The 14,875-nt window shown below is 33.6% G+C and overlaps 1 protein-coding gene across 4 annotated transcripts in view; it reads right to left on the bottom strand.

Moving 5' to 3' along the window:
- Positions 1-14,875, bottom strand: part of FSTL5 (follistatin like 5) — a 758,840-nt gene that overhangs the window by 47,662 nt on the left and 696,303 nt on the right. For all 4 annotated transcript variants that reach the window (XM_047717766.1, XM_047717769.1, XM_047717768.1 and 1 more), the window contains one exon: positions 12,195-12,319. In XM_047717766.1, coding sequence (XP_047573722.1) covers positions 12,195-12,319 — 125 coding nt within the window. The remainder of the gene's footprint in view (positions 1-12,194; positions 12,320-14,875) is intronic.

Raw genomic sequence — 14,875 nt, 5'->3', positions numbered from 1 at the left:
TATTTCTTAACATCATCTTCTTATATAAACTAATAATCTATTTTCAAATTATTTTCACATATTAATTAAATTAGTTTTTCAAGCTTTTTAATAAAAATTCTACAGATCTTCCAAATATTCTATTACTTTATATTTGTACAGCTAGGTTTTTAAGCAGAATTTAAAAAATGCATACTTTAATTAAAAACATAAAAAATGTTTTCTATCACTCAAATTTGATGAATAATCTTGATTTACATTATGAGAGGAAAATCTAGGTTATTTTAGGATTTTCTTGGCTTACTTATATAAATCATCACTACTCTCATAGCACATGCAAACCCTGATTTCCTTTTGTTTCAAAGAACTAAAAACTACATTTATGCATTCAAATTACATGAGCATAAAAATAAGCTTCTACATTACAACCAACAAATGGATTACTGTAATTTCATACTGTTTTCCTTGAAAATCAGTTGTGAATATAGAAAAAAAAATCTATAAAGATTCATTATCCACTTCCCAAATAACAGAAAAATGGGAAGGTAAGAAAGGAAAATTTTCTATAGTGTAGAAAAATTCAGCTAATCTCAGTATAAACCAATACAGAGATTTTAACCATAACTAACCCAGCTAGCAGTTTCATAAAAATCACTTAAGGCAACTGTCATTTTTATCTCCCCTGAAGCTGTCTATTTCAATCCATTTTGTAAGTTTTATGTATCCTACAAGGCACTAGTGTATACACCAAAGGATAAAACCGTGGGAGTTTGATATTTGTTGCCTAATGTTCTTAATCAACTCAGGTAGTTATGTTGAGTATTTCCACTCATGATAGATGATAGATGAGACCTAATAGGTAGTTTCTCTATATATCTACTAATTTGGTGGGTTTTTCTGTTACAGTACCTTTTAAAGGCTCTCTGACATCCTGTCATGTACTTCATTTTTGCTTGAACCAAATCTTTAAAACCAAGGAATTTTAAAACCTGAAATTTTGCTGCAGGATTTCTTTTTCACAAGGAGAAGCAAGAGATATAACACTGCTACAGAACAAGTGGTAGTTAATTTAAATGAAAAAAAGGAATGCATTTGTGTAAATATATTTGATTGGCTTACAATAATCAATACCTTTTTCTTACATGGATAGCCATAGTGAAGCCAAATCCATAGATTTACAACTAAATTAGAATGGCACAGGAGCACATGAGTGGCTCAGTTGCTTAAGCATCTGACTTGATTTTGGTTCAGGGCATGATCTCAGGGCTGTGAGATTGAGCCATGTCTTGGTCTCCATGCTCAACATGGAGTCTGCTTGGGATTCTCTTTCTCTCTCACCCCTCTGCCCCTCCCTCCACTCTGGCACTCCCCCGACTTACTACAGTATGAGTTGTCTCTCTCTCTCTCTCTGTGTCTCTAAATAAATAAAATCTTTTAAAAAATGCTATAAAATATGAACTTGTGTGGATTCACAATGAATATTTTTTATAGTCTTAAATCGTTATAAATAGAGTATCAGTGCCACCATGTTGTCCATCTAAAGACACCTCCCACTACTATCACTAATTTTACATTTAAAATAAGTTTTTATAATTAAAATTGAGAAGTGATGTGTGTGTGTGTGTGTGTGTATATATATATATATATATACTTATATATATATGTATTTAGTCACATTCACAGAAAATTATAAAAAAAATGTTCTATTGACCACAGTTCTATTGACTTTACATAATATTCAAAGATAAAATTATTTATTTTCAACTATATTGCTCTATTGAACTGCAGTAGGAGTCTTTCATTCAAAAAAGTTTTTGTTAAAGTTATAAGTGTATGTTAAGTTTTAGCATTTTAATAATACATTTCATAAAAAAATTAATGAATTCATAAAATAAGATAGTATGGTAAAATATATCAACTTTTAACAGAATAGTAACAAAGCCACTTCAGATAGAATTAGAAAACCCAATATACATTATTCTTTTGTATATACATTTTATGAGAACTAGTTAATGTCTTATACACTTGATTCAAAATACTATAATCTATTAAACATATGTATGAAATAGGCCATGTAGTGCACATATTAAATTCACATAAGAAATCAGTTAGGTTCCCAGGATGAATTTTTCCCCTTTCTTGATATATTGTATTGTTTTTTAACTTTTGGTATTTTTCTTCATTAACCTTAATTGTTATCTGAGTTTGTTTTTACTACCAAGCAAAAAAGTGAAGTAATCTATACAACCATATCATTTACTCATTTAAGGTAAAATAAGTTTGATTTACAATTCCAGCAAAACTTAAAATCATATGTGACAAAGGAAAAAAAAAAAAAGACCATACAAATTTGCTATGTATATCCCATACCTGCCTCCTAAGAATCCTGGGTCCTCTCAAATGGACAGCTCTATGTTTTACTGAACACCTTGATGAGTTAGCATAAGGACCTCTGAGAGAAGCAAGAGCTATTTTTCTTTGCATAATAAAACTCAAGAGGCAGATTTGCAATGTAGAGTGTTTCTAAATTACACATTATTAGTGCTCCATTGATTTCTTCAGTAAAAAATGTCGTAGAATGAATCTACTTAGGGGCTTTATTAAATCTTAAAGCTTGGAGTCTACTAATAACACCTGTACAAAACTTTGCCTTTTTAAAAAGTAATGAGATCCTCATATTTTAAATATAGTTTGCTCTTTAAATCCAACTCATTTACCCATACAATAAAATAATAAAAAAAAAGATTACATAGCTAATATGGCCTACTAATCTGGCTAAGTGCATATTCTGCCAAAAGAGGAGTTGGCCTTCTTGGACACTAGATTCTTTCTTTTTTTTTACAGGACTCAGATAGTGCAGAGACCTATTAATGTAGGGCAGAGACCAAGCAGGGAACAGACAGTGTTCTCTAACTCAAGCAATAATGAAATTAACAAACTGAACACACACACACGCACACACTCATGCACACACACAGGCACATACACACGCAACACTTGGCTGTAAGTGCTCAATGGTTTTCTGTCTAAGCATTTTATACTCAATGTGTTAGGTACACAAATATGCTTAAGAAAGTGGAAAATAAAAAAGCAAATCCAGTAACCAAAATGAAAAACGAGAATAACATTACAGATCCAAATTGAAGGGTGTGTTTACTTATTCTTTTTTTTTTTTTTTAAGAATTTATTCATTTATTTGACAGAGAGACACAGCGAAGAGAGGGAACACAAGCAGGGGGAGTGGGAGAGGAAGAAGCCGGCTTCCTGCTGAGCAAAGAGCCTGATGCAGGGCTGGATCCCAGGACCTGAGCTGAGGGCAGACGTCCAACGACTGAGCCACCCAGGTGCCCTGTGTTTACTTCTTTAAAAATTAGTATGTTTAGGGGCATCTGGGTGGCATAGTCGGCTATGCAGCCGACTCTGCCTGCCACTCTGCCTACTTGTGCTCTCAATCTGTCAATAAATAAATAAAATCTTAAAGAAAAAATAAGTGTTTACTTCTTTAAAAATAAGATGAAACAAGTTATCAAGAGCTTATGTAGAAGACACTGTGCACCCACACAAAAAGGTTGGAAAGTTTGCCAACGTGTTTTGTATATGGATTGCATACACACTCCCAAACATATACATATGTACTGTGTTTAATAAGCAACTTATGATTGTCTTCTGTTTTTCAATAGTGCACTAGGCTATGCAAATGTAAGGGTCCCAAGATATTGCAGGTCCTGACAATCTAGAGTTTGTGTTTGTGTGCTGTGGAGAGGGCAATGAAAAACCTCAGAGACGCTGGGGGAAGAGAAGATCATAGTTTCAGAATTCATAAATGTTTCAAGTATTCACTATATGTGAGAATACAGACAGAGAGAGCTCCCACTCCTGGTTTATTTAGAATCCTTATAGTTTGTTAGTTTATTTCTTTGTGGGAGAAATTAGCATATAAGGATGAATGATGTAACCCCCCCCCCAAAAAAAAAAAAAGAACATCACTGAACTGTGATTTTGTGAGATCTTTATCTAAGAACCATTTTTGAAACAATTTTGATTATTGCTTATCATCTTGAGTTTATATTTTTCCTAAAAAGATTGAACAACTGATATTTTCAATTTCTGACGTGCCAGGATTTCAGTTACCCAGGCAATTTTGCTGCTGACATTGTATCTCCATATACCTGGCCTCTCCATGAATCAAGTCACACGTGTAGGGTTGTCTTGATAAATGGCTAGCCATATATATAATTTTGCTTTAACAGATTTGATAAAATATGAGGAAGAATGATATACTTTACTTTAACTTTCACTTTCACAGAATGTTTATTTTTCCCTTGGAGAAGCTTCAAGGAAACATAAATCAAACCCAATCCCTTCTTAATCATTTCCTTGCTGTAATTTATAACAGAAAAGGAGCACTATAGACCTCTTTCCAGACTCCCAGAATGGTGCCTGCTACTTGTTATTTCAGCTTTCTTCATCCTTTACAGTGGAGCCATAGCCATTGGGCGGGGAGGACTTATGACTCATCTGGAACAGGATAAGCCCTGAGCCCCTTATTCCACATTTGTCTGCAACCCTTTTACATTACATTCTTCTCACTCATTTGACTTTTGAGGTTCTTAAAACTGCCTTTCCAGCCCACCAAAACTGAAAAGTAACACTGAGGTCCACTTTCTATGAAATTCCTGAATTACCCAATTTGAGATAATTATTTGACACTGACATCATTTTAGGGTATGTGGTAGGGAAGGGAAGGGATGAATGTTACAAGGAAACTTTTGGAACATTGTTTGTTTGTTTGTTTTGTTTAGTAGGTCAAGTCCAGAGGAGGAGAAAAATGTTGGAACTGGCATTCTCAGTTTTTATGTAAATACTTATTGCTTTCAAGTTTTCTGTTATATATACTCTATTCATCTTATTACTTATCATGTAATCATAGATTGAAATAAATACACACACACACACACACACACACACATCCTCCCAAGTTCAAACATTAATCTTAAGAGACTACATAATCAACCAATCAACCCATAAATAAAAATGCCAATAAGAAAAATGTCAAATTTCCGAACTGCCCCTCCATTTTCCTTTCAAGAACTAGGAGTACTTTAAAGGTAATTTCTAGAGAAACATAACCCAAAGTAACAAGAGTAGTTTAAATCCAGGCAATATTACCAAATGCTGGTGTTGGAGGTGATGTCAAATGTAGACAAGCCTTTGAAGAATCTGAAATAGCATCATTGAAGTTGTTATCTTCCCTTTCTATCACAGCACTACTCCTGAAGTAACACATAAATCAAAAATAACTTCCTTCTTTTTTTTACTAAAAGTTTCCTCTGTGCCAGGTGAACTAGGTGGGATTAAACTTGCCTGTAGTTACAGTCAACTTCAGAGAGGCCAGGAAATGAAAGATACATGATTTGTAGATGTTACAAGGGTCAAGCTATAAAACACAATTTTTCTTCATGTATTTTATCTATTTAAAATTGTATCAAAGGTATTATTTTGGTCAGTGAAAATTTAAATACTTTCTTAGAGCCCTAATGAACCTGAATATTAGCTGTGCCTTTGTAATGTAGGTGAAAATATCTAGTTGTTCCCCCCTTCCTTATCTTTCCACTAATTTTATTCATAACAAGACAAAAGCTCTCAGAAAGACTTCCACAAATTCTTGCATTTGTCATACTTTGTACTTTCTGGCCTTCTCGGTATCTTCCACTAAGCTTTATCAAGTTTCCTTGCTCTCAACCACGCTGGCCCTTAAGTAAATCCCACTTTCATCACCCCACTACCAAAAATAAATCATTCTTTGGAAAAATTATTGAAGTATTTTTGGGGAGAGTCCCATGGAAACACTGTGCCATTCATTGCTTGAATATCTTTCATCTCATTAGCTTCTCTCATTTTCTCAATTCTCCTCACCCCTCTAAACTCACACAAGGGAATATTTTAAAAATAAACATACGATAATGCAATAAATCACTGCCAAACCTCTGGTTTTCATTTCCTATGCTCATTATAGTAGCATTTGCACAGTAAGTTGTAATCTTTACATATATCACAATAAGAAATTGGCATTTAAATTTTTCTCTTCAGAATAGTATAAAAATGAAACACAATCAATTATGTAAATGTCCATTCTTTATGAGATTTAGTTGCTTTGAAGATAATACAACCATTACGATACAACAATTTTTCTGGAAAAAAAAAGAAATTGCTTTGAAATTACTTTTTAATCTCTAGCTAATTAAAAAACTGATGCAAAAATTACTAAATCCCTCCATGCATTATCCATGTCATAAAAAACGTAAGAGTAGTAGAACTATATCTTTCACATATCTATTTGCATGTAATGATATTATAATAACTTAGCACTTTGGATACAAGTTATGAGTACAATAATGAAACATTTTCCTTTACATTTGTAGAGCACTTGTGCTTAAAAAAGAAAATGAATTATTATTTAAATTTTTATACATTAAATAGACATAACTGATTCTTCTGAGAATTACACATGCATTTTCATTTTCAATAGTCTCTTTCAATTTTTCCTTTCTGGATATATTTGTATATAGAAGAAGATAAAAATGCAAATTGAAATTCCTCATATAAGAAATTTATATTTCTCATGTCATTACAAAACACATTCTTTTTGCACTGCATAATCTCTTCAAATTTAGAACTATGATTTATGATTAATTAATTACTTGGTGGAGTTTAAGGTTTTTAAAGAAAATTATTTATTAACTACAAGTCTGAAAAATGAGTATCTAGTTAATATATGCTGCCAGTTAACTGAAATGTGCTATGACTTACTAATATGAAAAGTACATCACTTATTAAATATTCAATGGATCTGTTTTTATGAAAATTAACAGAATATAAGGTATAATTTCTTTATTCTTACTTTAAAAACAAAAAAGAAAACATAATTATAGAGTGATTTAAATCAGTATATTTCAATAAACATCAGAGTATCATCTGTATTATTAGCTAAATATCAAGTAATTTAAGTTTTCCCTAAACAATTGGAGAAGTAGATATTAAGCAACTCACACTCAATATTAAAAATACATATGTTAGAATTTTAATAAACTTTTAAAAACAAACTTTTAGTCAATAAGTATTTAGTCAGTCCCTTTCAGAAGCTGAGTAGGTAGTTGGAACTTTGGGGAGACAGGATTATAATACATCTTCTCTTATCTTCCAAGAAGTTTAGTTTCATTAAACCAAAGTGACTTCACAGTTGGGGCTCACATATCTGTATCTTAAAGAATGGCTGCATGCTAGTTTAGAGTTATTATCCCCTGGTAAGCATGCATATTCAAGAGAGTGTAAGGCAGGGACACAAGCTGTAGCTGAGTCCAGTAACCAGAACTCAATATTTTGAACACCATTTTGATTTAGATCAAAGGAAGTATGGCATCAGTGTATCTGGTATATCCTCAGCCTAGGGCTCAGGTACTCTTCTGATTCCTATGGAGAAGGAAGGAATACATAAAACCAAAAAGGGATTCTTTTTACTATTAAAGTGCCATTCCATAGGATGAAATGGGAATAACTGTATGTGTGCTCGCTTAGGCAACACATATACTTAAAAATAGGAATAACTGGGGCACCTGGGTGGCTCAGTGGGTTAAAGCCTCTGCCTTTGGCTCAGGTCATGATCCCAGAGTCCTGGGATCCAGCCCCACATCTGGCTCTCTGCTCGGCAGGGAGCCTGCTTCCTCCTCTCTCTCTCTGCCTGCCTCTCTGCCTACTTGTGATTTCTGTCTGTCAAATAAATAAATAAAATCTTTTAAAAAAAATAGGAATAACTGCATGTGGTCTGGACTGTGTCTCTCAAGGAATGGGAAGGAGTTCACTGAGGAACTGAATAAGTGCATAGAATCAGTCCTTCTTTCTCAGATATTTTTTAAATGTAAATGAGTTTTCCGAAATTAAACTTTCTCAGGTCATTCAAAATGGATAAAAAAGATATGAAACACGTGTACACACATAAACACACACATACATTCCACACAATGGAATATTACTCAACCATTAAAACAAATGAAGTCTTTTATGACAACATGAATGGACTTAGAGGTTATTCTGCTAAGTGAAATAAGTCAAACAAGGACAAATATCAAATGATTTCACTTATATGTGGAATCTAAAAATCAAAACAAAATGAACAGACAAACAGAATCATAAATACAAAGAGTAAATGTGGTTGCAGGGAGGGGACAAAAAGGGGGATGGGTGAAATAGGTGAAGGGGATTAAGAAGTACTAACAGGGGGCCTCCTGGGTGGCTCAGTGGGTTAAGCCTCTGCTTTCGGCTCAGGTCATGATCCCGGGGTCCTGGGATCAAGCCCCCATTGGGATCTTTGCTCAGCAGGGAGCTTGCTCCCTCCTCTCTCCCTGCCTGCCTCTCTGCCTACTTGTGATCTCTCTCTGTCAAATAAATAAATAAAAATCTTTAAAAAAAAAAAAAAGAAGTACTAACAGGAAATATAGTCAAAAATATTGTGGCATTTACATATGGTAACAGGTGGTAACTATACTTACCGTGGCAAGCATTGTAAAACATAAGAGAATTGTCAAATCACTATGTTGTACGTTGAAATTAATATAGCATCATATGTCAACTATATTTCAATTAAAAATGAGGGACATAAATTAAGATCCAAAAATTTTTAAAATGCTGAAAATTTTAAGCTGTTTTAAAAAATGAACAACTTTATAAATTTTGTGAAGATTGATTGTTTTTTAAGCTACAAGCTTGTTTTTTAACATAGATGGATAAAATAATTTTGGTTCTCTTAAATTCCTCAGTCTTGATTTACTCTACAGACTAGATTAAACAACCCTGAGAATTATAGACATTGAAAAGGGAGAAAAATGTAGAAAAAAAGGAGAAGTTAAGCAGGGAAAATACAAACCTTTAGCAAAATTGTCACTATTCACAGGGAAGCCTCTGCTACAGTGTGGATTATGAGTAGTATCTACATCATGATTATGGGCAACTTAACATTTTTTCGATTTTTTTTTGAAGATTTTATTATTTATTTGACTGAGAAAGAGAGAGAGTACAAGCAGGGGGAGGGGCAGAGATGGAGGGAGAAGCAGACACCCTTCTCAGCAGGGAGCCCAAGCTGGGACTCCATCCCAGGATCCTGGGATCATGACCTGAGCTGAAGGCAGATGCTTAACTGAATGAGCCACCCAGGCCCCTGCAACTTAATATTTAAACATTATTTCATTCCAGTCCTCAGAAAGAAATGAAGTAAACTGGCTAAATTCACAATAGCCAATGGCAAATGTTGTTGCTGGGACCTTCAGGCTTTGATCTGACAGGAGATGTAAGTACTTATTATTTGTATTTACTGTTTACACATAATTCATGTGCACTTAATACAGTACTTGTTGCATCTCTGATACCATGTTAGATGTTGGGAAATTCAGTACATAAGAAATACAGTTCCCTTAATGCTATGTAATTCTCTGTTTTAGACATAGTCTGGCTTAGGAAATAGCATAGCACTTTCTTCTTTATTTCCATTCCTGTGAGAAACATGAATGAAGAGCCTACCAATTTTTAGGCACTTAGGGTATAAAATCCTGACACTTGTCCAGAATCTTTTCAGACATTTGAGATATAAATTATTTGAAACGAGAGTGTAGCAATCTGAGAGAAAAGTAGATTAATGTGATGAGGGGTCAGAGGAAGGAAACTCATATTAATTAAACACGTACTCTGTGTCAGACCTTCTGCCTGGCCTGGAAATATATACCAAGCCCAGCATCAGAAAATCGTCTCAAATTCTGAAAAACTCAAGTTACAAACAAGATCAATCTCTGCAACACATATTTAAACACATGCCAGATTTGGTTAGAAAAATATGTTACATGAGATTGGTAGGAGAAAAGACTGTATCTGTCCCTCAGATTTTCCTGCTGTAGAAAAAAATTCTCATTATGTTAAAAATAATTTATATTTAATATTTTGACTTTGAAAATGCATGCTAATTTTTACTCTCACTCTTCGCTTAGTAATAGGAATAATTACTTTGAAATGCAGTAGAAAATTTGACCATTATTCACATTCATGAAAATGGGACTGTATATGCAAGCTATGCAAGTAGGCTTGCTATAATTTAATGTATTATATTTTACAAGTATGGCAAAACAACCCTGCCTATCCATCCCTAAAAGGAAAATGATGTTTAAAAATATCCTCAAGCATACTTTTCAATGTTTCTCATAATATAAAGAAATAACTAAAATAAAATTTTACCTTATATGTGTTCCCATTATTTAGATGTTCTTCTAATTATTAGCTCCAACTCAAACTATATAGTAATCATTTCAACCCTAAGAAGATATTGTGTTCTGACTGTATATATAGCAATTCTATAATCATGCAATATAATCTTGTATATCAATTATAAATACAAACCCAGAATTACACATAGCACTTGCTGCATTTAGACAAAGTTAAACTCTTGACCTGGTTAAGCATCTGCCTTCAGCTCAGGTCATGATCCCAGGATCCTGGGATGGAGTCCCAGCTTGGGCTCCCTGCTGAGAAGGGTGTCTGCTTCTCCCTCCATCTCTGCCCCTCCCCCTGCTTGTACTCTCTCTCTTTCTCAGTCAAATAAAGAAAGCTGACCTGGTCAGCTTGACCTGAAAGCTATTTTACCACAATGATATAATTTACTGGTTTCAGGGGAAAAGAAACAGCCCGAACTATACACTATTAACCCTACTAGTATTGTAGACCAGGAAATTTGCCCCAAATAATTCTGTTACTAGTGCATTCAGGAAAAAAAAAAAAAAAGTGAAGTTGATAATAGTATATTGAATACAGTAATGTGTAATAGGAGAATAGGGTAAATAAAAAGCAAGTGTTACACAGTAAATTATTGATGAGTAATAATTTATCAGCAACTTGAAAATAACAAAGGAATTAATTATAACACTCATTCCAAATAAATTAACTTGTATCTTTATCGAGTAAGTATAAAAATGTATATTTTTTTGGTACTATCTCAAACGGTCCCATTTTTGGTTCATATTCTAGTTTCTTTTGTGTCTGTACTATTATTGCACTTACAGTCAGATGTAAAAATTATGGCTTGGATACAATACTTTAAAAATATGCTGCATTTTCAGAAAGTTCTACTTATTTTCCATAAAACATGTAATAACTATAACAGGACATTATGTTTTTTAATCACTTTATTGCTGAGCACATAATAGACATTCTGAAAGTAATGGTCATTTGCTTGAAAAATATACTAACCTCTTTGAAAACATACTTGGCTAGGCAAATGACAGTTTCTATGTAGTGTGAAGATGAACACAATTCTGATTTATTAAACTCCCTTTTTTACTTTTGGAAGTTTCAGAATTCTTATAACTCCAACTCTTAGATAAGATAATTTCCCATTTAATACAAAAGAAATATATATATATCTAGAAGAATCAAATAATGACTCATATAACATCTGGAGCAGTTCTCTCTCAATATATATGTGAGAAACACAACAAAATGATAGTTTGGTTCAAATTCACTATCATTGCTAGGTGATACTTTAAAAGTTTTTCAGTAAATTGTCAAAATATAGTACTTGAAATTATGATATATTCTGTCTCTCTGTGTCAAGCATTTAAACCCTTCTATGACACTTTGGAGTGATGTCATTAGAAGTAATTATCTTTTCACCTCTTATAAATACATCCAAGGATAGAACACACCATGTTTCTTCAAAGTGTAGGCCTCAAACATTTCATTTCAATTTACTATATGCTTCCAATACAGTTTTATACTCATTTCTATAAGAGGAAAATGATTAAAGAATGTCATTATAATATTTGAATGGGTTTCTATGAAAGTGTTTCTTTCATCATGCCAAATTCGAATATCAGCATTTTACAAAGCCTAATAAGAAAACTCCAATGGCAATTTGCAAAAATATTAACTATAAAATTGATTTAAAAAAGCAACTGATCATTTAAAATTTACTCCTTTTTGAGGCATAAAAAGAAATACATGACAGGAAATTCATTACTAATGTTGATAAAAGTTCATCAAGCAGATGAGACAAGGTAAATCATGTGCAATTATGTGTGTATCCGTGTATAACAGAAATGCGTTTTGTTTTTTATGACTTCCCTGGCTTCCTATCAAAACCAGAGAGAAATCTAAAAGTTGATAACTCATTTAGCATTTACCTTATGTGGGTGATGATGAGTGTTGTAGTAGGAATAAAAAAATCATCCACTCGGTCAAACTGCTTTCCCACAGGCTGGGTGTGAATAGTATGGTGTGGCATATTCCCGCTGGCCAGCGTTATTACCTAAAGAGAGCATACTACAATTAGACATTGCCAGTGCATTCCCTTAGCAGTACCAGCATTAATTTTGTTTAGAGATGAAGCAAATCAGGAAATGTTTCAGAGACTCTTTATTGCCATCTCAAAATTAGTATATCATTAAGGAAATTGGATTTTTGTAATTGTTTGCTTATTTTCAACATAGAAATTTGTTTTTCTAAAGAAATAAAAAATAGAGAATGATTTGTCTTGAATAATTTCTGCCTAAATTATAAAATAGGTAGAAACAACTTCTGTATTATAAAAGCATTAACCTTGCTATAATGAGAAAAATAAAGTAACCGTACATATGATATAAATGAGATTATTGGTTGCTTGCTTCTCTTTCTTTCTTTCTTGCTCCTCTCTCTCCCCCTCTCTCTTTCCTTCCCTTCCTTCTTTCTTTCCTTCCTTCCTTCCACTCTTTCTTCAGCTTTGTGGAGTTGATGATAGTATATTGAATACAGTAATGTGTAATAGGAGAATGGGGTAAATAAAAGCAAGTATTACAGGTTTTTCTTTCTTTCTTCAGCTTTGTGGAAGTGTAACAACAACAACAAAAATCCTCATTATATAGAACACAGCTGGGAACAAAACTGAAAACTCCAAAACAAATCATATGAAATCATTTTAGTTCTTAGCAATTTTAGAATAGATTAAATTATAATATTTTTTCCTCCTATAAATTGAAAGTAACAAAGTTCAGTAAGTTATTATTTATTATTATTATTATTTTAATTTGTTTAGAGAAGAGAGAGTGAGAAGTGGGGAGGAGGAAAGGGGGAGAGAGACAATCTTGAGCCGGCTCCCTGCTGAGCACGAAGCCCAACATGGGCTCCAACTCAGAGATCCTGACCTGAGCTGAAAACCAGGAGTTGGATGTTTAACCAAACTGAGTCTCCCAGGTGCCCCAGATTTAAGTAAGTTCTAATCAAAGACATTTCTTCTTCTTAGTCATCATTAATTGGTTTTTAAAGTCTTTATAATCCAGGGTGCTGGGGCGGCTCAGTGGGTTAAGCCTCTGTCTTCAGCTCAGGTCACGATCTCAGGGTACTGGGATCTAAACCCTGCATTGGACTCTCTGCTGAGTGGGGAGCCTGCTTTCCTCTCTCTCTGCCTGCCTCTCTGCCTACTTATGATCTCCCTCCCTCTGACAAATAAATAAATAAAATCTGAAAAAAAATAATAAAAAATAAATAAAACCTTTATAGTCCATTAAAGAAAAGATCACTACATTTAAATTCTTTTATTCCTTGTATCCCATTATGCACCAAATTCTATCAGTTCTTTCTTCAGAGTTTTCACACCTCTCCATTTGTTTTCCTATTGTTTCTGCTGGTCAACCATTGTTCTGTGTTAGCCTTTTAAAGCACTTTCTGTCTTTATTTCTCCCCTTTAAAGTCCTTTCTATATATGGTCCCCAAATTAAACTTCCTAAATAATTTACTGACTCTCTTAAGGTAATTACTTTCCTCCTTCAAAACGCAGTTTTTGGTTTTTATGACAGGAGTAAGTAGCACTTTGATTTTTTTTTTTCTGAATAGCTAATTTTTCTTCACTCATATGAGTATGCTTTCATTGAGTTCCCCTGGAAATTGCCTTTTCAATGAAAATAGTTTATTATGATTATAACAGGATAGGCTCAGTTACGTTGTGGTTAAAAAAAAAAAGAAGAAAAAATATACTAAAGTCTTAGAGGCTTGAAGATTTCATCTCACACCCATTAATTTCCCAGAGGGTTTTGGTGGGGTATCTACTGTTTCACTTAGTATCCCATGCTGAACAAGCAGCCAACTACCTTGACTGTTTCCACTGACAACAGACCACATTTGCCAGAACTAATCATATGGCTTCACCTAACCAAAAGGAGCCTATTGTGTGCCCAGAGGAAGAGAGAACCAAAGTCTTTAATAAAAGCTTGAAAGATACCATACCTATTTTATTAAGGAATGTCAGTGAGGACGTTTTCAGTGGATTTTAGCCATTCATGTCTATAAGATTTTAATAAAGGTCAACAGAAGTAATGGAAAAGGAATTCCTCAAATTTTCTTCCCCTTAGTTTGTATAGGGGTGCCTAGCTCTGAAATGCATGCACATGTATTCAAAATTAATAATAATACTGAGACTGACGACAGCAATAATAATATTTACTAAGAGCTTGTTATATGCCAATTGTGTTCTCAGTAGTCTAAAGGCATCACATAATTGAATATTCAAACAACACTATAATGTATCCCAACTTTACTGATGCAAAAATATTTTATGCCAATGAAGGTATATTAAGCATCTGAGCATCTCCTTTGTGTTTGGCACAGTCCTAGGTTGTAAAAGATACAATACCACTTCCATAGTTCTTCTCAGTCTGGACTTTGTTCCCTGATGGTTCTAGGTCCTTCTCACTGCTGCAGGTGAACAAGATGTAGTGGACTGCCAGATTCAGGACTGAGCTGACTAACAGCAAGGACGCACAGGTTGATCTATGATGCACCTTAATCAACAGGCCCAATCTTATGACAATCCTTGGTTCATTCCTAATTACAT

The sequence above is a fragment of the Lutra lutra genome, chromosome 2 (genome assembly GCF_902655055.1).
Source record: "Lutra lutra chromosome 2, mLutLut1.2, whole genome shotgun sequence".
NCBI classification, from domain to species: domain Eukaryota; kingdom Metazoa; phylum Chordata; class Mammalia; order Carnivora; family Mustelidae; genus Lutra; species Lutra lutra.
Note: the sequence above shows the minus strand (reverse complement) of the source record. Positions and strands in the feature narration are given on the sequence as shown.